The sequence below is a fragment of the Bacillus rossius genome, chromosome 1, assembly GCF_032445375.1.
Source record: "Bacillus rossius redtenbacheri isolate Brsri chromosome 1, Brsri_v3, whole genome shotgun sequence".
Lineage (NCBI taxonomy): Eukaryota > Metazoa > Arthropoda > Insecta > Phasmatodea > Bacillidae > Bacillus > Bacillus rossius.
In genome coordinates, this window is record NC_086330.1 from 118776542 (window position 1) to 118802309 (window position 25768).

At 35.3% G+C, this 25768-nt stretch overlaps 1 protein-coding gene across 4 annotated transcripts in view; it reads left to right on the forward strand.

Moving 5' to 3' along the window:
• Positions 1-25768, forward strand: part of LOC134543164 (protein sickie) — a 144249-nt gene that overhangs the window by 46853 nt on the left and 71628 nt on the right. For 2 of the 4 annotated variants that reach the window (XM_063388037.1, XM_063388056.1), the window contains exons 12-15: positions 5581-5734; positions 11835-12017; positions 18808-18923; positions 25305-25456. In XM_063388037.1, the coding sequence (XP_063244107.1) occupies positions 5581-5734; positions 11835-12017; positions 18808-18923; positions 25305-25456 (605 nt within the window). The remainder of the gene's footprint in view (positions 1-5580; positions 5735-11834; positions 12018-18807; positions 18924-25304; positions 25457-25768) is intronic. The other 2 variants (XM_063388065.1, XM_063388046.1) reach the window with 1 other exon arrangement.

The window sequence follows — 25768 nt, forward strand, 5'->3', positions numbered from 1 at the left end:
ATAATAACAGCCAATTAAATCCAAAACAGTTACACAAAACAGACATGTTGCTATAGATGTTTGCAACTACAGATTTTCTTTTTTTTTCGGCTGCCGATGCCACATGCTTAGCCGACTTTAGGTGTTTGTCAATGGAATCTTTTCTTTCCCATGAAACTTTACAGTTGCAAAATTTGCACATCACTGTGCTATTGTCAGTACAATAAAACCCTTGTTTCTGATACTGATATGCTTTTTCAGCAGAAACTGCTGTGTGACTAATAAACAAATTGTATCATAATAACTTAAAATTATAAAGTATTTATCAACGGCGAAGGACAGTCGTATAAGCCCATAAAAATATTTATTTTACCGAGAATGGACTATACAACCTGGCTTTTGTCGCACGCGATGTGGGAGGGGAGGAGGATGCTGACAGTTTCTCACGCAGCGGGTGGAAATAAGGGAGGGAATGTGTTGAAATGTTAGTTGGAAAAAGGGGCGGGGGGTGATTTTACATGGTTTGTTGTTCTGGGAGGGATGAGCCTTGAAGAATTAGCAGGGGATGGGAGAGGTAAGCGTAATGTCACGTATGACGTCAAGCCGCCGCTACCGCAGGCCGGGACGAGTTTCTTACGCTCTTGCAGAAGCTACCACAGCGGCTTTTCCTGCGGGGTGGGTAAGATAACATGACAGCTGAGACGGCTTTTCGAGCGATATTGGACGCGCCGAGCTCAGCTAGACACTGCCGCGTGGACAGTCTAGAGGGGTGGTATCTATATTTAGCCGTCTTTTGTATGCCTGCCTGCTTACAGTACAGCTCTCGCCAAGATAAACGTGAACACACAGCGCCCAACAAAGTGTAACAGACTTGTTTTTCAGCAGATTTTACTCAAATTTTCGACTTTCTCTGCTCAAATTTTTCACGGTTTCTCAAAAAACGGTCGTATAAACAGAATGGACGCATCAGAGGGGGGTCGCATCGGCGGGATTCTGGGATATATTCGCAGTGTAATATAGAAATGTTGTGGTTTTCGCGAATGTACTAACTTTTCGCGTTTTCATGCGAAATATTAGTGAAAGCAAAATCACTGACAGTTTTTAAAACATCTAGTCTAAAATAAATCCTGGGCTTTATGTACTTGTTTTAAAAACTATGCTTTTTGATGTAATACTAAATTAAAATTAATACTTAAAAAAATTATTTCACACACACACACACACACACACACACACACACACACACACACACACACAAAACCTAACAACAACAACAACATTGTTTATATATGATTAGTTGTTATAAATAAAAATTAAGGGCCATATGCCTATGTTATATTGAAAAAAAATACTAATTAACTGATCTATGTATTGAAAGTTATGGCAGTCACTCAAGAAAATAAAAATTTATATATTTTACCTGATTTATACATGGTTGCTGCTACAGGTTTGGATAACTGGAGAAATTTAGAGTAATTAAAAAATGTCATGCAGTACTGGAAAAATATAGGGAAATCACAACATATTTCTAGAATTTTTTCTTGTGATAACAAAATTGAAATGGGAAATACCGCTTTCCTAAATGTTTAGGCACCTCAAAAAGGATAAAACGTTTAATATCACAAAATGTGGTCACTCCATGGCCACGTAGCCTGAGGCAGACAGTCGTTCCCGTGTCATCATGCCACGTGGCCACGTCATAACCTCTCCAGAGACTTGTTCCTACTGTGAGATCACGCACGACTCTCTCCATTAACTTGAACTGGCACCCGGCACCATCCATCCCATCCAGGACAGTGCTTCATTCTCCCATTTCACTGCCGCAGGACACCCAGGTCGTGATGTGATGTTGCACAGTTGTGTTGATTCAGTCGAGACATAAGACATGAGACATAGCTAGGTACTCTACAAATTAATTAACACTAAAACACTTCTTATATAGACAATTTCCTGCAGATCATTCAAACATATATTACTAATATCAGTAACTTAAAGGCCAACTCTAAACAACGCAAAATGGAGCTAACTCATGGTATGACTGAAATGAATGCTGTAATCTGTGTGGTGCAGTGCGACGTCTTACTACCGCTAACTGCTGGGCGAGGCTGCAGCCTGACTGGCTCCCTGTGTGTCGGGAAGTTCGGCTTTAGGGCCATCTGCAACGTTACTGGGTCCGCACACAAGTACATGCTGGGTTTTTAGGGGCAAAGAAATACAAACATTACAAAACTACATACACGTTAACTAACACTGGATATGATTTAAATGTCAGCTGTGGAAATAACACAATACACTTATTAATGGATTAGCGGTTTATAATTTGTGTGCTGCCCGAAAACCGTTGCACACGTACTGTTAATTAACTTTAAAAAGGGGTGGGGGAACTGCGCTTAATAATGATCTAGCCTGGGTTCGAGGGCACAGAGGACCTGATGACATAAATTATATAGCAAATTAGTGGGTATCTCTCTCGGAAGGAAATCAATATTGTTTTCAAGTAGAATATATTTATTTGTGATTTCTGTAGTGTTCATGTTGACTGGACTTTTAGGTAGGGCTCATGTGTTTAATATTAAACAAAGTGTATCAAATGAAAAACTTTACCATTTTGATGCTGGTGAAAAAAAAAAGTATGGCACTGGGATTCATTTAGAAATTCAAAATTAAAACAAATACAAAACAACACAATGTGACAATTATCAGCAAATCTGCAAGGCCATCGGTTATAAGTGAGTGACTCGTAAAACTAGCTTTCAAAATCAGGTAACTTCAACTGGACAAAACTGGCAACCCTAGGTATACAAAAAATTAATTATTATTGTTTAAATATTGTATATCATTTGAATTACTTCAAATATTGTAAGACTTGTTTTTAAGAAATACTTAATCAAGTTCTATTGATTTTTCCACTTTTATATTTAATTTTGTAGTTGGTTAGGTTATGTTATGTTAACTACATTATAGTTGGTATTTCATAATCAACCATCAAATAAATTTACAATTTTTTTTATGTAGTTAACCTTACCCTAACCAACCAAGTAAAATCATCTTATTTTTCTAGTTAGTCTGTTGCTAGGGTTTCCTCCTGAGGAAAAACTTTTATTTAAATGTTAAATTTTTGGTTTTAAGATTAAAATGACACATTTTAACTGCATATATGTGTACCTCCTTTACCTGCAGGAAAAGTATTAAATGACTCCATGAGATTATTTGTGTCTGGAAATTCAAGGAAATTTGTTGATTCAGGTTTGGAAAACCTGTTGAAGTCAGAGAACTTTGGAATTCCAAGCTTATTGCAGCCATGTTATAGTATTTATAATGCAATTATAAGTTTAATAAATTTTTTAAAAAGATTCCCCACTAATGAGATTTGAACGTGCTTCTGTCCCTATATTTGCTCCTGGGTTATATTCACTTTGTAACTCTGCTACAGAGACACTGTGATTTAGAGCTATACTATAAAACTATAGGTTTTCAAATCAATAAAAGCTAACTTTTTAAAGAATTTTTTAAATTGTGATAATTTTTTGTTATGGTCATTATTCATTTTGCATGCTGATACACTTGGTACACAGGTTGGCTTTCTTGATGATATCACTTAAAATAAAGCGCTGCACTTGTGCAATATTTTGGGCACATATCGATCACGGATAGGACACCAAAAAATTGTTCCTTAAAATTAAGGGTCTGGCCATGAACTATCTAATGGTTTGAGAGCAGTAATTCGAACTAGGAATATGATTAGGTTACAGGTGTAAAATATTCAATGCCAAAATTCTTATTTTTGTATTTTGGAATACCTTCCTAGATAAGTTATCATGGCCTCATTAATCAGTCTGTATACAAATGCTTCATTAAACTTAGAATACATTAAAATGCTTTAAGTGTAGATTTTATTAATAAAAAAATTATTTGTTTTGGTATTTGAAATATTGTATATTTGCACAGGCCTACTTATAACAGTTTTTCTTTTTTGCAAAGTGGAAAAGGGCAAGTCATGTTTGTGCATTGAAATTTTAAGAAAAAAATCAAAGTTATGTATATGCATGCTTGTAGGTTTGGTGTTATGTACTTATTATTACAGTAAAACTTGCATTATATCTTGTGTACACTGTCACAGAGGATTATTCCTTGCATTATGAACTTAACAAACATCAAGCCAAAGCTTGCGGTATGGCTTACCGAAGTAAGGGACATAGCTATAGGCATACTCTAAAGTCAGCATTCGTATACTGGCGTTACTGTTACAGCAGTTGTAGTTGCCATCGTGGAAATAGAGTAAAACCTTCTCAAGGAAATCCCATTTAATAAAAATCTGTTGCATTATGAGTTTTAAAAGATTTATTACTGGACCTATAAATACATGCAATCGAACCGTTTAGTAAAATTTCCCTGTTATTAAGTCTAAATTTCTAAGTTCCTTGAATAAACATATTAACAGTGATTTACTGTATCAGTTATTCCCTCCCAGCAGTTACATGCTGGTGAATATCCAGGGTTCCCACAGAGAAAACTCGGGTAACTAGAAATAGTGTCTTCAAAACCTGGAAAAAAGTGGAAATTGAAAAAATTGTTTGTTACCAAAATGGATTAGTAATTTATAATACTGTTTTGTCCCTTTACTGTCTATAAACCCATCTATTTTATTGCGTGATGAATCAACTGTGTAATCATTTAATGATTTGAAACACAATCAAATGCCAATAGTCATTCACCTGGTCACAATCAGTACTATGTTGTTTCAAAGTTTGATCAACTATGGTGTAACATAAAATCGTTACAGACTAGTAGTGTTGGTTGCATAGCATTGATGGAAATTATGAGAGGGAGAAGATTTAATGTTACGTGTGTTTCTGTACATATTTACAATGTAATGTATTTTTGTTACCTTGCAATATGGGGTGGAAAGAGTTTGGTTGACTAGGGAGAACTCTGAGAAACTGTGTAGAGTAAGTGTGTGTGAACCCTGTTGTCTAACTGCAACAAGTTATACAAGTTGGGGAAGGTTCAGGAGTTTTGTGTGCCGAGCTAGGTGGCGCAGTGGTAAAACATCGGACTTGTATTATGGACAACCCAGTTAGAATCCCGGTCCAATTATCCTGATCTTGATTTTTTTTCATGTAAATGCTGGGATGGTCCCTTACAACAGGAGGTAGCATATTCATTTCCTAATTTCCATGTCTTTAAAAGAGTTTGTCAGTGAGACGTACAGTATGGTCCCTCTAATCCGGACCCTGCTCATCCGGAAATGCAGTTAATCCTTCTGGATTAAAAAAAAGAGGATTGTTATGTTAATTTTACATCAGTTCATAGGTTAAAAACTTTGGTCTATGTATGCAGTAGTATTAAAACTAAAATTAAGCTGTAAAGAAAGTAGTTTAATGAAAAAATATTTATTTTCATAGTTTTAACCATCAAAAACTTGTATTATATGCATTTTAAGGCCAATTCATTTTCATCTGACTTCTGGGCAGGGTCTAGTTGGAATTAGTGTAACTCCTCTATTACAAAAGTTAATAAACAGAATAAGTGTTGTATGCACCGGGTGTTGGCAGATGCGGACATGGCCACAGAGTGGGGTGATGCCGTGCTGGGTTGCAGGTGGGCTGGCGGAGGCAGACAGCGTGGAGTCTCTGTGCTCCTTGCCGGCGCAGCTGCAGCATCGCGCCAGCCTCACCCACGCCAGGCTGCTCGTGCACCAGCGGGAGAGCAGCGCCTCCCCGGGACCTCGCCTCAACCGCAGCAGCAGCATCAGGCAAGTCGTGTTCTTTTACCGTCACACCTCAGTGTTTGAAAGTCTTATTCAAATCATAGTCGTTAATCTACATTGAAATGTTATTAATCCGGTTCGTACCGGACAATGGCCGTGCCATGATATTAGCGATTTTGCGGATTATTGAACTTCAATATAGGTTTGGTATGAATACCAAGTGTGAAAATGTGAAGTGTTACCATCTAGAAAACAGAAAACACTGTACTGAAATGATAATCGACAGTAACGCTAAATTCTGAACGAACCTAAAACACAGGCAGAAAAGTAATGGGACGTGAAGCTGGATTACAAAATGTGCCGAACCATAAGTTTCCTGTACCATCTTAAACTCCATTTTCTTCTTTGATTCACTTATTCTTTGCCCAATAATTTTGTTTAATATTAAAGATGTATGAATACAAATAAATTGGACCATATGTTTTTTTTAGTTGTATATAATGAGATACACAGTGAGTAGGTAGATGAAACCATTCAAAAGCACTTGTTCTGTTATGGATCAACTGTACTGATGTTCAGCTATGAGTATGGTATATGAATAGTAGTCTAGGACAGCGGTTCTCAAAAGGTGTTCCGCGGAACCCTGGGGTTCCAAGGCAGGGCCACAGGGGTTCCGTTTGTCACGACATTTATGTTGTATAATATAAAGCAGCCCCAATTATTGTCAAATAATCCTTTCTTTGAAGAAGTTGGGGTTCCGCCGAAAGAAAAGTCGATCTTAAGGTTCTCTGGCAAAAAAAAAAAAAAATAAATAAATAGGAACCACTGGTCTAGGGTACTTAATGAACTAAAACTTAAAAATTACACATCCTGATTTTACTTTTACCTATATGTTATGCAAATTTTTACATGACACCCTGCATGGTGTATGAGTTGAGTGGATTTGAGTATACCGTAGGAGTTTTCTCCTTTTTCTCCTGTTACCGGAAACATTAATCACAATGAGTTATTACGAATGAGTGAAAAAGTTTTAGAATATGAGTGAAAAAGTTTTGGAATGTGTTGCAGCCAACACAAACACATGTCTCACTCATCTGATATCTAAATTTAGTTTGGATGATAAACAGAATTGATTGTTGTCATGTTTATTGTTCTGGAAATATAGCAGGCCTTGACCATAGTTAAAGCCTCCTCCTGTATTTGATTTGTTAGTGTAAAGCAATGTCACAAAAAAAAATACACAGCAGGAGATAACTGAGAATTGACTCAAGGTGATATGAAAGCACGTGAAAGTAAATTCTATCTCCTGAAAGTGGTTTATATTTCGCAATAATATTTCGCTGTTTGGAATGAGATAGAGGTTGATTTGATAGCATCAAACCAATGTTAACACTAATTTCTTCAAAAGCATGGAAAAAAAAAGTTCTAACCAACTTCTCAATATTTTAAATGTTAGGTCAGGTTTTACATTGAATGGTATTGCACAGAGGGCAATGGGACCACAAATTTATTGCAAGAATCATCTAGCTAGTGGTCTTAAATTTGGGTCATCTCACCACTGACATGACCTTTTAGCATTCATGGGCACTGAGGACTCTTTTGTTGCTTGATGGTTTTAACAAGAAACAATTTCCATACTTTTTTTTATGGATGCACATTGTGCTTACTGCTGCAAAATTTATGGTTGTGCTATTTTTCTCATTATAATAGATTGCATGCCTGCATTACTGTGTTGAACATGTTTTACTGTCTTTGACTTGCATGAATGACATAATGTAAGATTTTTGGTGCATGTGGTTTGGTTTTTTTCCCCCACCTTTATATTTAATTTTTTTATTGGTTTGATGATTTGAAATTTTTGTGTTCTAGTAGTGCTTACTCCTTGCATTTTTACCACAGATAAAAAATTTAATATAAAGTATGGCCTTGAAGTTTTAATTATGATGAACTAAACATTATACATCCTTAAATCACTGACACCTTCATCTTCCAGTTCACAACATCAGTCCACACTACGTGGTAATACCAGGATAACCATGTGACGAGTCACAATTGTGCCCGGCTAAGACGACGATGGTTCCTTGCACATACAGAAAACACTTGAAAAATTTTAATATGATTTTGCAGGTACAGTGCAAACTCTCTATAACGTCACTCGATTTAACGACAAACTCCTTAAAACGTCGAAATTGCTTGGCTTTGGTTGGTTTACCTTGTTTTCTATACAATAATACACTCTATATAGTGTCACGCTCACTTTATTTAACGACAATACAGCATTATAAATCATTAAGCATTACTTTCTAAGTTGCCGAAGTTGATAAGGACTGCAGCTGTGTACGTTCTTTAGTTTGCTGTTTTGTTTACTTCTATTGACGTACCAGAGATTCTAAGAAATTTTGTCTTTTGTTTTTTGTATAATGAACTTGCACATGTTTACCTCGGTCACTAGAATTTTGTAAAGTTGTTACACATTATCATTATCGCAGTTGCTTACAGACTTTCGAACTGTAAACATGGCGAGTAAACGAAAATCTTTGTGTATTGACGAAAAAGTTTTATTAATACGCTCAATAGAGGCGGGAGAAAAGATCAGTGATGTTGGAAGACGCTTTGGATTTTTGGATTTAGCCACTCTACCGTGTCTACAATATGGAAAAACAAAGAAAAATAACAGACTATACGCAATAAGAGTTGTTATTTGTATGAATACTAATGTTCGTGTGTAAAATGTGTACTATATTAGTATAATAACATTATTATTGAATAGTAAAATTATATCTTTTATTTCTCTCCATTTAACGACCACTCTCTATAACGCCGAAAAATGCTCAGTCCGTTAAGTGTTGTTATATAGAGTTTACTCTGTAGTTAGGTGTAAAGTTCTATCTCTGATTGTTAATCTTTTTGAAATTGTTTATGGTTATACTTAAATAAAAGAGTTTAAAATGAATTTGGGTAATTTATACTTCTTAGGTTGGATTTACATACCAGTTCCATGATTCCATGATGTCACTTAACGGTAAACACTCAATTTTGTTAATCGCTCCTTACAGTCCTGTGTCTTAACAAAAGAAAATTTCTAGTAATCTCGTTGTCTGCTAGGTACCAAACAAAAGTTTACTATGTCCCGGTAGACCAACAGCCACTTGGGTCTGCACCCCATGTCTGGGGCCTAATTTCTAGTTTATCTGGAAAAAAAAACTCTTGACTAATTTAACAGCAGCTTGGCCAATATTTAAATATATATTTTTGTCAGTCACTGAACGTCATGACCTACTGGCACAGCACTCGAATAACAACTGACGAGGCTACGCAATTGCCTGCAGCCACGTAACCTCACCAACCAATCACCAATCACATACGAGGACACAATACCATATAAAATACATTACCCTCACATTGAGGTGTTTCTGTAAAAAAATTAACAAGCAAATTACTAAGTCCTTTTTGATTGACTGACACAAAACCCTAATAAATTTACAGTTTCCGGTGGGAGCTAACACCTGTCGTTTTTCCTATCATAAGAATATATACAGAAAGCACCAGAAGGTCTTGCTAAAATGTCTGGAAAATTGGTGCCACTATGTTGCGTACCTCTTGTCCTGTCTTTTCCCAAAACAGTACCCAATGTTCTAGAAACATATTAAACACTTGCAAATGAATACTCATGCAGAAATATAATTATAATAACATTTAAGTTAAATACAATTATAAAACATATGATTGCACAAAAAGGAATCTAACAAACAATGTAAAAACCAGTAAAAAACATAGTTGAATATCTTTTCTAAATAAACTACATAATCAAATTCAGAGGCTATTATAAAAATATTAACAGTAAACTACAAATATAAAAATCGGTCACCATGACCTTGAACCTACATATTCGCAGACCTGCCAACTCTCACGATTTTGGTGTGAGGCTCACGATTTTAAGGCCCATCTTACGCCCTCACGCCAAAATAGTGTTTCCTCACGATTTTTCGGGGCACCAAGATTTTGTTTGTAAAAGTTACAAAACAAGTTTTACGAAAGCTTACAGTAACGAGTTTCCATGAATACTCGAGTCACGTAAAGGAAGCAATTTTGAGTTTTGTAGCGTGTGCCGTGCTGATTTTTCTATCTTGCATAGTGGAAGAGGGGACATTGTGAAACATGTCGCTACAAAAAACACAACTAACACGTGAAGTGTATTGCTTCCAATAAAAAAATTTATTTTGCTGTGAACAGTGATAATATTGTTACACGAGCAGAATGTTATTTTACATCTTTTTTAGTTGCGGCCCAGCTTGATCACTACACGACAGTGCTAAATTATGTTCAACTAAATTAAATCTGCAACTTATAATTTGTTGAAATAAATTTTGAAGCAGAGACCATGTAACATATGTACAGGTATGTCACTTAAATTTAAAGATTCTCATTTGTTGTTTTTTATATCTTACCTGTATTTATGGGCCTGAAAATATTTATATAGGAAGTCCTCATGATTTTTTTAAATTAATTTGAATGTTGGCAGGTCTGTATTCGGCTTATATGGCATTACTGAAAAGAAGAAAAAAAAATGTACCTCTCAAAAATATCCTGAAAATTTGTGAAGGGCAGTGGCATGCAGCGTCTCTCAACCACTATCCTCTATTCATCGTTATCTTTATTTTACACAGATTTTACACAGATTTCAATGAGTTGAGTGTAAAAGTTTCTCTATATCTTCTGTTTTATGATGAATGTCAAGACAACTGGCTTAGTTTATGGTAATTGACAGGAAGTTTGGAAATTGCTGTGTATAAATTAAACTGGCATTCGGAAATGCTAAAACAAGCAGTTTTGTTATGGAACATTCATAGTGAAATGCAAACCTTGTAAATAGGCAGGCACGAACAATAGCACGCAGATTCAAATTTCTTCATCATCTAAGTGCTACTCCAGGGACTGAGAGGACATGCAGTCGCAGCGCTGTGGGAACAGGGTGACGTGGGTCACAGATTGCTTGGCGTAAGCCAGTGTTTGCAGTTTCACTACAGATCTTAAGAGTTGCCGTCCCCCAACCCCAACGCTGGGATTACAGTGATGAAGTATGTTGTCTTGCTGTCTTCTGAACATTTTTGGTGCATCATGTGGATGTTTACAAGTCACTGTTATGCATTGTAATTGCACAACCGTCTCCACGTAGGTATGGCTTTTAATGTGGTGCCTTGGTTAGTTCCAGTCATCGAGGTGGTCACTGACTGGACCACCACACCCCACACTTTGTCCAGGAAAGGTGTTGTTGAGATACTTTTGAGCAGAACATTTGAAGTGGGCTGCTACCACATGTAGTTCCTCACAGCTATTTGCACATCTAAGAGCTCTAGCCGGATGTGATGATGGTAGTGAAGGTAGATGTTAACTAATGTACAATGCTCTAACTGCTCAAAGCCAATCTTGTGAATGTTTCATAACCACCATCCACTGTGCTGTAACCAGACTGCTGGTTGCTAGTGTTTGCTAACTCTAGATGCCTGTGCCCCACTCGTAGCCTGCTTCCCGTTGAGCACAACCTCTCAGCTAATAGGGTACCTAGTGCCTAAATGTGTGCTAAATTCAAATTTCCGTGCTTCTGTTTGTGCTTGTAATTTTGTAGAGTTCTGTTTACAGATATATATTCTTAAACAAAAAATACTGCTTTTAGCATTTCCTGCCGCCCATTAAATTCATGCCTAGCAATTTCCAAACATTTTGTATAGCTGACAGAATTAAGCTCTTTTTTAAAGCAGACATACAATTTTTTTTTTAGTCTAGTGACATGCAAGTTTTTTGTATAACCAAACAATATTAACTGCAATGCATTAATTTTGACTTAAGTTTCTGTAAAATACATTTTCATTAGTATCATAGTTTTGAATAAGGCATTTTACATTAAATTACATACTGCTTGTTAGTAAACTTGGTTATTGTTAAATGTTAATGTTAATATGTAATGTTAGTAAATTTTTTGGTAAATATTTAAAGGAAGTTATATAATTATAATTCCATAGTTAATATGTATTTTATGTAATCATAAATTATTATTGACAGTCTTTCGTATTATAAGATATTTTTTTCGTGGCATATTAAAAATGATTGTGTGTGCCCAAGACCCTACACACATTATATGAAACAGTCTGTTCAGGTCAACAAAATCAGAAAAGATGTACCCATCGATGCTGCAACGCTCTGAGGAGATGGACGTGTATTACGGGATCCCCCTGCACACAATGACCGTGGGTCACTGCAATAACCAGCACACGTCGCAGCCCACCAGCCCCACCCCCAGCCAGGTGTCTCAGAACACTGCTGCTTCCAGGTACAGTTCTCCCCGCCTGTGTCGCGCCATGTACCCTTGACGTGATGCCTGTATAGCTCTCTAGCAGCAGGGAAAGGAATTCAATTCGGTAGTGACTGTTGGTTGTGTAAAAGTTGGATGCTCTCAGATATTCTAACATAGATTTCTGTAAGTTTCTTGTTTGTCCTTTTTTTAAACAACAATTGAAAATAAAATGAACATGTCTTTAGGACCGCCCACACTAATAATTCCGCGTGTTATGGAAGGATGCCCGATGGGTTGAAGAAAGATCATAAACGGAGTTTCCAAAAATTAGAAATATAAATTAAACATGAACCAACTTTAGTACAGATTGCTTAGTTTAAGTGCAGTAACCTAAGCCTCAGAAAATGCTGAATAGTAGGTCCTAGTCATAACACTTCATTAAAAATACAAGGATCATAGTTAGTTTTGTCTTGTTTTAAGTTTTTTAGGGGGCCCTGCTTTAGGCCTCTTTTTAATGCATTGTGTAATTTTCCTACGCATGCTAAAATTATAATTTTACGTGGCCGTAGTGATCAATATATATGTATAGGTTATGCAAAGTAGTGACAGTAGCTACATGACTGTCATTATTTTCTGTTTTCTTATTCTAATTTATGTAAAACAAGACATGATGGATATTGGTTGCTATTAAATCAAACATAATTTTAATAAGTCGTTATTCATGGACCTTTTTAGCTTTCTTCAACGTAACTGTGTAAACAAGTCCATGCACACTTTGTTTATACATCATGAGCAGTGATTTGTTGTTAAAGTTGATTTCAAAATGTTTTTTTTACTAATATGAATGACTTCTAAGTTTGTTGCAACTGTGTATTATAGTCTATCTAATGTTGCAGTACATGCATATGTTTAATTTCACAGTCTCACAAGATTACTGTAGCAATTCAGGTCGTTAGCCCATGGCAGTGTTACTTTGATGCTAGTTAGATGACTACAGAAGGGTCCGAGAGACGTAATGAATCAGAGCTTTTTAAAGAGTTCAGCTATCCTCAATTCAGCTGTAGGTTTTGCCAGTTTAGTAATTTTTACGTGCAGTTAATTTTTATCTTGCTTAGCATGCCTACACTGCTTGTGGCCGTCTTGTAAATCTTTATGGTCTTGTGATGGTTGTGGGTGCGTTAAGTTGTGACATAAACAATTATTTTTATACACTGTGTTTTTAATTTTTGTTGATATTACCTATTTGTTTTTACTAACTTTTTATTATACAGGCTTTAACACATTACCTTCTATCTTGTTGCTACTCTTGAACTTGTAGCATGAACAAATCAATTTCGGACACATTTTTTTTTTGCTAATTGGATCAACCAGTTAAGAGTTACAACCCTTAAGGCGATTGGAGCACGGTAAAAAACGGTCACCGCTCAGAAAACAATGAATTTTGGATCAGTTGCTTACTAAAGTGTCTAGATGCCTCTGTAGGTCGCAGTTATTGTGTAGGGAGGTCAGGAACATGGTCCCAGCGCTTCAGTGGCGAGCAGACCTTTGGAGGGTGAGGGTGTTGCTTGCGCTCGCTCTGCGGCCTGCCATCTATGAGGAACTAGCAGAAGCTCGAAGGTCATATCTCGGTCTCACTCCACACACAGCCGATACAGTTTCTCACGAGGGCGGAGGAGAGGAAGGCTTATCAGCGTTCGTTGAGGGGGGAGGTCGGTCTCGGCTCCCCACTGCTGAGATCACCTTTGCGAGTATGATTCGAGGAACTCGATCATTGTTTAGGCGGTCGATTCGACTTGCCACTGTTAGCCCAGGAAATAAAATTTTAAACCTGTGAAAAATTTGTCCAGAGCTCAATTTGTGCACAGTGGTAGAGTCGACTATGTTTAATAACATACCAAATGTTAAACGCTGTATACCTTGAGCGTATCACCGAAAATGTGTGGTTAAGTCCTAGATGACAGCGACTTACAGAATTCCATTAAAATGTTTCCCATGTGCTCAGTTTTCAACATAGAAACTCCATATATCTACCAAAATAAGCTATAACCATTACTATACACACTATTGTTGAAAATGTTCCAAATGTTAATATCAAATTTAAGATATAAATTGATTAATTTATTAAATAAGTTATATTTATATCATCAGTCAAGGACATATAAACACGATTCATATAAAAATAGAAGGTGTAACGTAATAATCACTCAAACAAAAGTTGTTGCATATTTATTAATCTTAAAGTGACATATTTTTCAAGAGCCTAGGGCAATCTAGTTAATTGATGGAGCGTTCCAAGCGCAGCAGTGTTGTATACGTACTGCCACAGTGATATAGCTGTAAGGGCTGGTTTGACTTTCGCTCCCACGAAATCGAGAATTTTTAATCTCTGGAAATTTTGCCCCAAACTGTAATTTAGTACAGGGGTTATATTAAAGTTTTCTAGTAACATGTGAACAGTTTATCTCCGCAAACCTTTTGAGTTATACTGAAAACACGCAGTTAAGTCCTAAATGGTAGTTTCTTGCAGCGCCCCACAATAATGCATTCCGTTAACGTAATATTTTTAGTAGCCCTTCAGTAAACCAAACAAAAATAATCCACAAAAATAATTATACATAAAAATGTTAAAAAAATCCTATGATCGGTTTTACAAAAAATGCAATATAATGAATAATTAAGGGAAAAAAAGATTTTATTCTAATTTACAGGTAATGAACGGAAAACGAAAATACAGATTAGATAACTATGAAAGGCCTGACGTGAAAATCACTTTAATAAATTTTGCTGTTGTACATTTATTAAGCTTTAAAATGGTAAATTTTAATAAGAGTCCAACACAATCAATCTGATCGCTGAAACGTTCCCAGCGTCGTAGTGTGTAATGTACTTACTGGGGGCCATTCTACAGTCGTTGGGTTGGGGTGTTTATATCCCAGGAAACAAAGATCTAAGTAGGTCATAAATTACTAGTAGATTGCTTCAATTGTGTATCGTAAGTACATGCAAAAGCGTTTTTTAAATTTTTATCACAATCCTTATAATTATAAATACAAACATTAATTGGTCATATGAGAACTAGTAGTGTTTTTTTTTCCTTATTGACCACGTAGTCTGGGTAAATTATAAACGACTACTTTACTCAAGTGATAGTATGAGTCAGTACCTAACTTTCAGAAATTACCTATTTGTTGATTAGTATTGGAATTAATTTAAGTATTTAGTTATTTAAATCATGGTTTTTAATCTTAGATAAAACTATTTTTCATGATAATTTACATACTGAAAACATGTTCTCGTATGATATGCCTTATCCTAAATGTGACTTAATATTCGATCCCTAGAGTATTTATATTATTTTAAACCTAATTAGTGATTCCGTTTTTCCATTCCAAATGTATAGGCCTACCAACCAAATTAAAATTAATACTTAAATCGGGCTTTACGAGGACAGCCTACCTGAGTTTTATAGATTTTTGCATACATAATAATTAAACTTGGATTTTAGGGTGTTCATGTTGACAAGTGCTAACAAGTACATTACCATTTTATATAGCCAAATCAAAACACTTCGCAAGAGAAAAGTGTTAAAGTATTATTTTACTTGCGTTAATGTAACTCAAATATACTAAATCGAATAAACTTCACATACTTGCAGCATTTTCTAAACAAAATTAATTCACTAACTTGTTTACATAACTATGCCATTAAGTTCGCGTATAACGCACGCTGCGTTGGCTTGCTGCAACCACAAAACAGTTCATAATCCGTCGCTTATAGGCTACTCTAGCGATTATACTAATCGCGCTAAACTCTTTATATTATACCGCCTTAAAGCTTAAAGAATAAGCAAAAAATTTTATGTAGATTATTTTTACGTTAGGCCCTTCATTTGTATGTAAATCATAATTTTATTTCCAGAACTAAGTAAATGAATTATAATCAATAACTTTATAGATTTTTATTTCAAATTTATTTTTCAGCTTTGAAATTTTTTTACAAGGTTGTGTAGAATAACGTTCCTATATTATTTAGATACTTTTATCGAGAGTCTACAGCAGAAAGTGCGTTTAATGAAAATATTTAAATGGATGGCTGTAAGAAACTGTAATAAAGGACTTTACACATGTTTTCGGTATGACGCACAATTGGTAAACTTTTGGTATGTTATTAACCATAGTCAACTCTAAAACTAAGCAAAAATGTAGATTTAGACAAAATTTTTATAGGTTTGTGCCTCTGGTTTTTTGTTTCCTTGATTATACATGGACATGTATGGACATCGTGAAACATTATTAAAACTGTAAGCTTTCCCATGCCTAAATTCTAAATATATATATAAAAAAGGGAAATACAGAGCGTAAATAAGTTATTGTATTAGCAGTAATCATAATAATGGTAATCTTAACTAAATATAGTGAATTGTGCTGTTACATTACTTTTGTGTTAAGGCAATGGGTGATTAAATAAAAGGGAAAATTATAATCCATCCTTTGTAGAATAAGAGACTATCTTGCGTTCACCTCTATGAGTGCAATAAGTAGGAAGTATAAATAATAGAAAGAAAGTGAGTACAACTAATTTATTGTGCAAAATGAATGAAACTTGTTTTATTGTATACAGCATTTACATTCACATGCTACAATAAGAGATTTAATATTTGATAAAAGGTACATAACTTTTGTATGTATACACACATACATATATAGCTATATATACAGCCACATATTACTAAATATTAAAGCACATATATTGTATAACATAAACATAAATTGAATACATGCATACTCTAATATTCATTAACCCACAGCACTATATCTTGCCTTATCAATTCATAATTGATGAAATATTCTACATTGTTAAAACTTCTATTTACAAACTTATCTTGAAGGTTTTTTTGTTGTAGTGAGAGAACCGACTGTTTGTGCGTATTAATAATAGACGTTCGTAACTTTATTAGTAACTTAATTCATAATTCCGATAGGCAAAGTTTTTTTTTTTCAGACATACTGTTTCTTTGCGACAAGTCAGGTAATTTTAGGTGTAATTTAAGATAAACTCGGACATATTTTTATGGAAGCGTTAGGAGTTTTGGAAATAATTTCTGTAAAATTACACAAATTGTAGTTTTATTTAAAAATAACTTTACCAAAATGTAAATATACTCAACCTTTCTATTAGTAATTGTCCCTTTTTTTACAGTGTACGCAGAATAATTTGTTAAAACAAAAAATTAAATTAAGTGCAGTTGAAAACAAATAAACATTGAGTTTATGTATTTAGGAATATTTTAAGAGACGTATCCCCCTTTAAAAGGTTTTTTTTTTGCTTTTTTTTTTTTGCTTTTTACCGTCTTAGTTATAATGATGATAGCCTAATTGGAGGAGTACTTACACACTAACTTAGCCTAAGGTAGTCACAGACACCTTAGTCAGAAGTGGGACTCAAACCCATGATCTATGCTGCGTTATGGAACAAGCACAATGATCCCCACATCATACTTGGGTAACAAGCACTGTACGAAATTAGGTAATTAAATTTCCTACTCCATTAATGTTTTGGACGTTAGCACTGGTGGTGTCGTCATGATTGCTTTGACAATCAGATGGCACACAGGCAGAAGTTTCCCTCTGTGTAGCAGCAGCAGGACCATCATCTGTTAAACTGGATGTCCTATAGGATTAATTTATAATATTAGCACTTTTGTACAGTTAGGAAAAAAAACGTGACGTTATAATAAATATGCAATGTGCAATCAGATTTTTAGTACAGATAAAAACACTTAAATGTTTACAATTTTATATTTCAGCAGAGTTGAAACCAGCATTAACAAGTTGTTTGTTTCTTTCCTTCAAGGAAAGGAAGCATTTTCTTCTATGTCCTGACATTAAGGCATGCCCTTCTTATTGGGAAAGTGTTAAGAGATCCTTTTTTTTCCTAGTGCAGTAGACAACTAAAGACATCATTCTGGGGATCAAACAAACATTTTTACATTCAGTAATGTGACACCCTCGTTCCCATCTTGCAAGTGGCAAAATGTATTGTGAATCTGAGATACACAAAGAATTTTTGTCAAAACAACTTCTCTTTGCTATTCAACTATGTCCCTTAAAACTTTAGCTTGCTCCAGTTTATTTACCAACAACAGAAACCTATTCTTCATTCATATTTTTATAATGTATCTGTATTTATTATTTTTGCATTTAATGTACAGTGTAATTAATGTACAAACAAATTTTTTGAAGTGAAACTTATTTGCTGAAGGGGCTACAATTTTTGCACATAATGAAAATGAAAGTCACATGAGGTGAATAGTTAGGTATGTGGTAGGGAAAACAGGAAATGAGGGGAATAGTTCCGTACATGGTGAGAAAACCTGTAGAGGAGACGGCAGGGTTGAGGTATAAATGATGCAGCATTCTTGCACACTTGCATACTTAAACATAATTTTTTTAATTTGTGATCTCAGCCAAGGAGAATTATGTTTCCTATACCTAATAATATAATTAGCAAGAAGTTTCACTTCTGTCGTACATGGATTCCACACACACGTTTTTTTTCTTCTTCATACATTGAGATTCCATTTGTTAAGCAAATATGCATAGACATATATTATAAATGGCAGTTTGAATAAATTTTAACTTGGAGGATTTTGTGCGTGTTCGTTTTTTTGGTCTGTTGCACTGAACTACTGTAACCTGTTATTTATTCATAAGATGATCTAGATTTTTAAAACTATTACTCTTAATTATATATTTTTGTGTTGTTTAAAATCTGTCTAAAAGGAAATTTAAGGATTATAAATCACTCTTAATGTGTTTTGTGACAGGTTTAACAATCCAATGTCACCGATCACCTCATCAGCTTCCACTCATGGCTTGAGTCGGGCTGGCTATACTACTTATTCCGGCATGCTTTCCAAAGCTAACTCAAAGGATGATGAAGGCAAGTACACTTTCAAAAGTATGCCTTTTAGCATTAGGTCGTCTATAGTCTGTCTCACGCTTAGATTGCAGTACAGAGCAATTGGTGCCCACTGATACCAGATTGATACTACCCAGCTTATTAAAACTAAAATTATTTTGTAATATTTTGTATTCTATTGATAATTATAATTAATTTTATAATTTTTAAATTTCACTGTGTGTTGATTTTTTCTAAGGCCATAAAATAGCTTCTTTTGACAATACTATTACAGTTATATACATTCTGAAAAGGAAAAAAGTATAAATCCTAAACACATGTATTACTTCATAAGAGAAACTATTTGAAGCAGTCGGTCACTATTAATAACAAGGCATTCCATTAATTATGTGCTATGGTAAGATAGAGCCAAAATTTTACTATTAAAATAAAACAACAAATTTTAAAAAAAATGGTTGAAACCAAGATAGCATCTTACATTTAAGTCTGCTTAGAAGTAAGATTTGGATATTATAAGATGATGGTCTTTATGAAATACAAGCAAGAAAATGTATTTACAAGAATCTCATTCCAAATTTCCTTAAAAAAATTATCATATTATAAAGTTGTATCAAAACTTTTGTGCTCTTTGCATATATCTGGCACAGTGGATTGGAAAAAAAGAGTAATTGCTCTTTAAAATGCAACTGCTACCTAAGGATGAAACATGTTATAAAGCACGTAAATAATGATAGCTTAAAGTAATAAATGTGTTAAGACCCTGTGCAATGTAAGGGGGAAAAAAGTTTTTTTTTTTTTCAATTTGAAGTGGCAATTTTCTTCCATATCAGCAATAGAATAAGTGCACTACAACTAACTTTCTGTCATTACTACAGGGTGTCCACAAATGATTGGAGCGATTTCATGATGTTGCTGTGGGTGCATTTGTCAACATATCGCGATGAAACTTGGTGGTCATCTGTAGAAACTCAACAAGTTTTATTCTGTATTGCAGATTCCCGCCTTCCTCGGCACATATAACAGCATTAGAGATATGGAGGCAAACGACAAGCAAGCATACGCCGTCCTTGAATTTCATGCAAGTCGATCAGTCAAAACAGTTCAACGACGATTCAGGACGAAGTTCAATGCAGAACCACTGTCTGTGAATTCCATACGGCGATGGTACAAACACTTCAAAGCTACAGGATGTCTTTGTAAGGGAAAGTCCACCAGTGGCTGATCAAACAGTTGAGCGTGTGCGGGCTAGTTTTCTGCGTAGCCCTAAAAAGTCTACGCGGAAAGCTAGCAGAGAATTGGATATTCCCCGATCAACTGTATGGAAGATCCTAAGGAAACATCTGAAGCAGACGCCATACCGCATGCAGTTGCTGCAAGCGCTAAAACCTGCGGACAAAGCCATCCGGCTTCAGTGGTGCACTCGATTGCAAGAACTGATGGAGGAGCAGGATGACTTTTGCGATCGACTTGTGTTTAGTGATGAAGCATCATTTTCCCTTAGTGGCACAGTGAACAGACACAATGTGCGTATCTGGGGAACAGAGGATCCCCATGCCATCATTGAGCATATTCGGAACGCCCCAAAACTCAATCTCCAGATCGAAGATTTATGGGCCCTTCTTCTTCTGCGAAAAAACAATAACAGGACACATTTTTCTGGACATTTTAGAACAGTGGCTCATGCCTCAGCTTGAGACAGACAGTGAGGACTTTATCTACCAGTTGATGGAGCTCCACCCCACTTCCATCGCAATGTCCGCGAATTCCTGAATCACAGATTGCCAAACAGATGGATAGGCCCTGGTGGGATTGATGATCAACAATTCCTTGCATGGCCTCCGCGCTCCCCATATCTAACCCCGTGTGATTTTTTTGTGTGGGGCTATGTGAAAGATCTGGTGTTTGTGCCTCCTTTACCGGTTGATTTAGCGGACATGAGAGCTTGCATCAGGAATGCTTTTGATCGCATTGACACGGACATGCTTCATAATGTTTGGGAATAGCTTGATTTTAGGGTTGATGTGTGCAGGATAGCAAAGGGTCAACATATCGAACACTTGTAAAGTCCCAATAAAACTTGTTGAGTTTGTGCACATAACCACCAAGTTTCGTCCCGATATGTTGATAAATGCACCCACAACAACTTCATGAAATCGCTCCAATCATTTGTGGACACCCTTCAATGCCAAGCCTGTTATGTTTTTTTTTTTTTAACTTGATGGTTAACCACTTAACATTCCAGTAACATTTTCAAAAGCTGTTCCGAAAAAATCACTTTTTTTTAATTACTAAATAGAAAAGTACTTTAGAAATGTAACAAACAACAGTTGGCCTTTTTTTTTAAAAATTGTTTGTTTATGAAATATGAAGGACAATAATTTTACCACATATTTATCCCGAGTTAACTCGGCCAGTCATTATGTCGGCGTAAATATGTTATTATTGGAGCGGAAATGCAAATTATGTAATATTTTGTCATATTTTGTGAATTGATTTTATTTCGAGTAATTACAGTGAAACCTCATTAATACAAACCTGAAGGGGAGTAAAATATTTCAGTTTGTAATAACGAGGTTCATATTAATGAGGTTCTTGAGCCAATAGGTAGAATAAGAACTCGATAAGAAATATTGAATACCTACATGTCAGAGCACTAAAAATGTGGAATATTATTATTGTAATAGAAGCCAGATATTGACATGCACACTAACAAAATACACTTAGAAGCAATTTTAATAGTTTTAATAAAATACACTATAACAGACTGATAATTAGTATACATATATGTATGTATGTATTCTTATTTAATAAGTTTCCAAAGTTTTGACAAAATGATTAACATTTACCGTACAGTTAATTGCTGTTGAGTGTATAGCAATTCTTATGCAAAGTATGCAAGATATATTTACATAGGTTTAAAAAAATTATTAATTTTTTTTCTGGACACCCTTATCTCTGTAAATATCATTTACAGCAGAACATATCTTCTCAAATCCTGCAATCAAGTCAATTGGCACATCACTTGCAGCAAGTACATTTTCCAGTGTACGCAAAGCACTGATTGTGTCACTTTTGCTTGGAAGTTTTAGTTTATGCACTACCTCACCATTGTCGTCATCACCATCATTATCCTGACTTGTACCACCCTCACAAAGTGACTGTACAGCGTCAGCCCTTGGTGTTTCCTGTAATCCTAGTGAACCAACAAGATCTTCTGCAGTTAATCTTGCACTGGTGTACACACTGTCATCAATATGAACAAACTCATTGAAGTCATTATCAACTTGCACATGTTCTTTTAACTCTTGCAAATCTTCTAAAGGTTGATCACAGTCAGGTTCTTCAACAGTTTGCTGGCCAAAACCACTTTTTGCAAATCAATGCACAATTGTCTTTTGGCTGATGCTGTCCCACGACATGGCTAAACTGCGGATAGCATCCAAAACTGACCATCTAGGAAGCTCAGTCTTTCCTTTTTCACACTGCCTGATAAGGTATTTCACCAAGCGCTGTCTGTAGTTTCTTTTCAAGCACTGTATTATACCTTGGTCGAATGGTTGTGTCACACTTGTTGTATTTGGTAGCAAGAAGAGTAAGGTAATGTTTTCCAACTTCATACCATGAGCAGTATGTGCAGCACAGTTGTCCAACAATAACAAAATTTTGCGATTTAGAGTCACCATTTTCCTGTCCAATTTTAACAACCACAACTGGAAAATTTTTGTGGTGACCCAAGCCTTACTGTTTACCTCGTAATCTACTGGCAGGTTTTTTGCTGCAACATCTTTGAAAAATCTTGGCTTGGCAGACTTTCCAATAACCAAGGGTCGAAGTTTAGTACTGCCATCTTGATTTCAACATAGTAAAACTGTAAGACGAACTTTACTGTGTTTACCGCCATGGCAGTTTTCACCTTTTACGGTTAGAGTTTTATTGGGCAACAGATTGTAAAAAAGCCCTGTTTCATCCATATTAAACACATCATGTGGTGCAAATTTACTTACGATGGTCTGTACTGACTGAAGCCAGTCACTCGTTGCTGTTTGGTCGACAGCTGCAGATTCGCCACAAATGGTTTTTGTGGCCAAATTATGCCTATCTTTGAAGCGTTGAAGCCACCCGTTGCTGCAATGGAAATCATCAATTCTGAGTCGCAGTGCCAGCTGATCAGCATTTTCTTGGATAATAGGCCCGGAAATTGGAACTCTGGCGGCGCGCATCTGATGAAACCACTCCAGCAGTTTGGCCTCTAATTCGGAATGTTTACCGACGCGCATCCTTTACTTAGTTTGATTACTACCTTTCCTGACCGCTTCTTCTATTTTATCTGCTTGCTTTAGAATTGTACTTAAGGTTGATTTTGATATACCAAACTCTTCAGAAAGTTCTGTTTTCGTTTTTTCACCCTGACAAACTGAATTTATTATCTTAATTTTTGTCTTCAATGCAATTTCCTTGCGTTTATGTTTTGCCTCCATTTTTATGTGTGTACGTACAAATTCTAAAGTTTAATAAAATTCTCACGAGATAATTCACTTAAACTTTCATTACAACGTACACAAATATTAAACGGGTTAGGCGTAATATATATTTTGATTTTATTGGTCCGGCACAGATTCATGTATACAAAGGAAGTACAAAATCGAACGTAAATACAATCCCACGTGAAGTTCAATATACCGAATATTGTACAAACGCGAGTGATTTCTGAACATATCGAACACACGAACGAGTGATTTTGAAAACATAAGAGTTAAAAACACACTTCGGACACTCAGGCGGGGCCGTATCTTTGTGGTAATCTTTGGTTCGTATTAAACGGTAAACATGACTGTTTGTTTACACGGAAGGGAATTGTTATTGTTCGCTATACATAATAACGAGAATTTCGTATTAACCAAACAAATCTTCATTGTGTTTAATGGGCATATTTCACGGGGAAATAGTAATAGGTAATATTAACGAGTCGTTCGTAATAAGCGGGATAATTTTAACGAGGTTTCACTGTAATTACGTTTGCATTAAGTAATAACATATTATTTTTAGGAAAAAATCCTTACAAAATGTTGATGCAAAAAGTTTATACAATATACACTAATGAAGAGTAAAAAAAAATTATATGTATTCCAAAATTACATATGCCAGTAATAAATGGCCAAAATATTAAATACGAAAAATACAATTAATAATATACATGAAACAAAGTTTACATAAGTACAGGTACACATTATTTGTCACACACATTCTGGAAAAAAACCATAAAAATGTCCCAATACGAAAATAATGTACATGAATAGAGTACATTCGTACCCCAATACAAAAGAAAACATCGCAAAACGTATGGCAATATCCATGACAAAACTCATTTAAAATAAAAATAAAATATTCAGTTTATATATTCATACAATTATTTATGAAATACGCATACGAAAACGAAAGAAACTGTCTACTTGAGTGTTGCAAAACTCGCGAAAAAACAGTACCATTGCTTTTGTCTCTGATCACTGCACTGTGCATGGTAAGGTAATGAAATCTAAATAGATACTGCACCCTGTCAACAAAATAATAAACTAAATATTTGTAAACAAACAGGTGTAAGTTACGAACGTTTCATGAACACGCTTATCATCTTGCGTGTCGGCAAGCGCACAGAGCTGCCATCTCGTTACAAAGCTTTAAGTGTACACAGATAGTCAATATGTGCCGCAATCTACACGGAAAAAAGTAAACTACAAGAGCGAAGAAACATGACGGAAATATTCTGGATACATAATGAAGGACAGCAAAGTGAATTGTGTCACGAGTATACTCAGGTTAGCATAAAATTACCACTTTATATAACCCGAGTTAAATCGGGTTAACATGTTAAGTGGTTAAGTTACTAAACATAATTTAAATTTTTTTGGGAGATAAATTTTGTTTCTTCTGTAGCATTATTTGAGAGACCATGCATTGCCTGTAAGTATCCATCTTATGGCTATTAGGAATGAATAGTAACTCAGTATTTTAAATCAGTCAGGAGTGTTACCAAATAAGTTCTGTATTTTCTATAATTTTTTTTTTTTTCAATAAAAAATTTTGGGGTGTACTTTTAAACCATTTCCATGTAAATTTCTTTATTTACCACAATGTTTTTATTTCCCCCCTCCCTTTCCCCCTTTTTTAAACCTTTATTTTCACATATCCTGAGAATGATCTTGTAAATTGGCTAACCTGCTTGAGTTTGGAACTAAAACGTAGTGCTTTGATGGTGTAAATAATATTATACAAATGTAAAATAAATTATCCAATTAATATATATATTTTTGTTATTTATGAATTTTGTTTGATCTTTTACTGGCCATGCATATAGCACAACCAATAATGGTTCGGTTAGTTGTAGTTTCATTTTCACTGTTACAGTTCATGGCTCATCTGTCAGCCTGGTCTCCACGGCATCGTCTCTGTACAGCACGCCAGAAGAGAAGCAGGCTCATGAAATACGAAAGCTTCGGAGAGAACTGCAAGATGCCCAGGAGAAAGTGCACACTTTGACCAATCAACTCTCCACAAACGTGAGCTTTTTGGTTCACTTCCATTTTCTCTTTTAAGATTCCTCCCAGTTTTCCAAACAGTAAGTAAGGGCATTATTGTAGCAACTGGGGTGTGGTGTTTGCCTTTTCTTAAATGATGCAAACTCTTGCCTTAAGCAGCTTTGTTTATAGACTGGCATACATGGTTGCAGATAATAGAACACATCTCTACAGTTGCCAAGATATTGTTAATTTTGCAGATTAGTATACTTTTGTGTGGTAATGTCTATTTAATAAATGTGAATCAAACCTGTGTAAATATGTGTATAGAATATCAAATAACTGTAATATTGG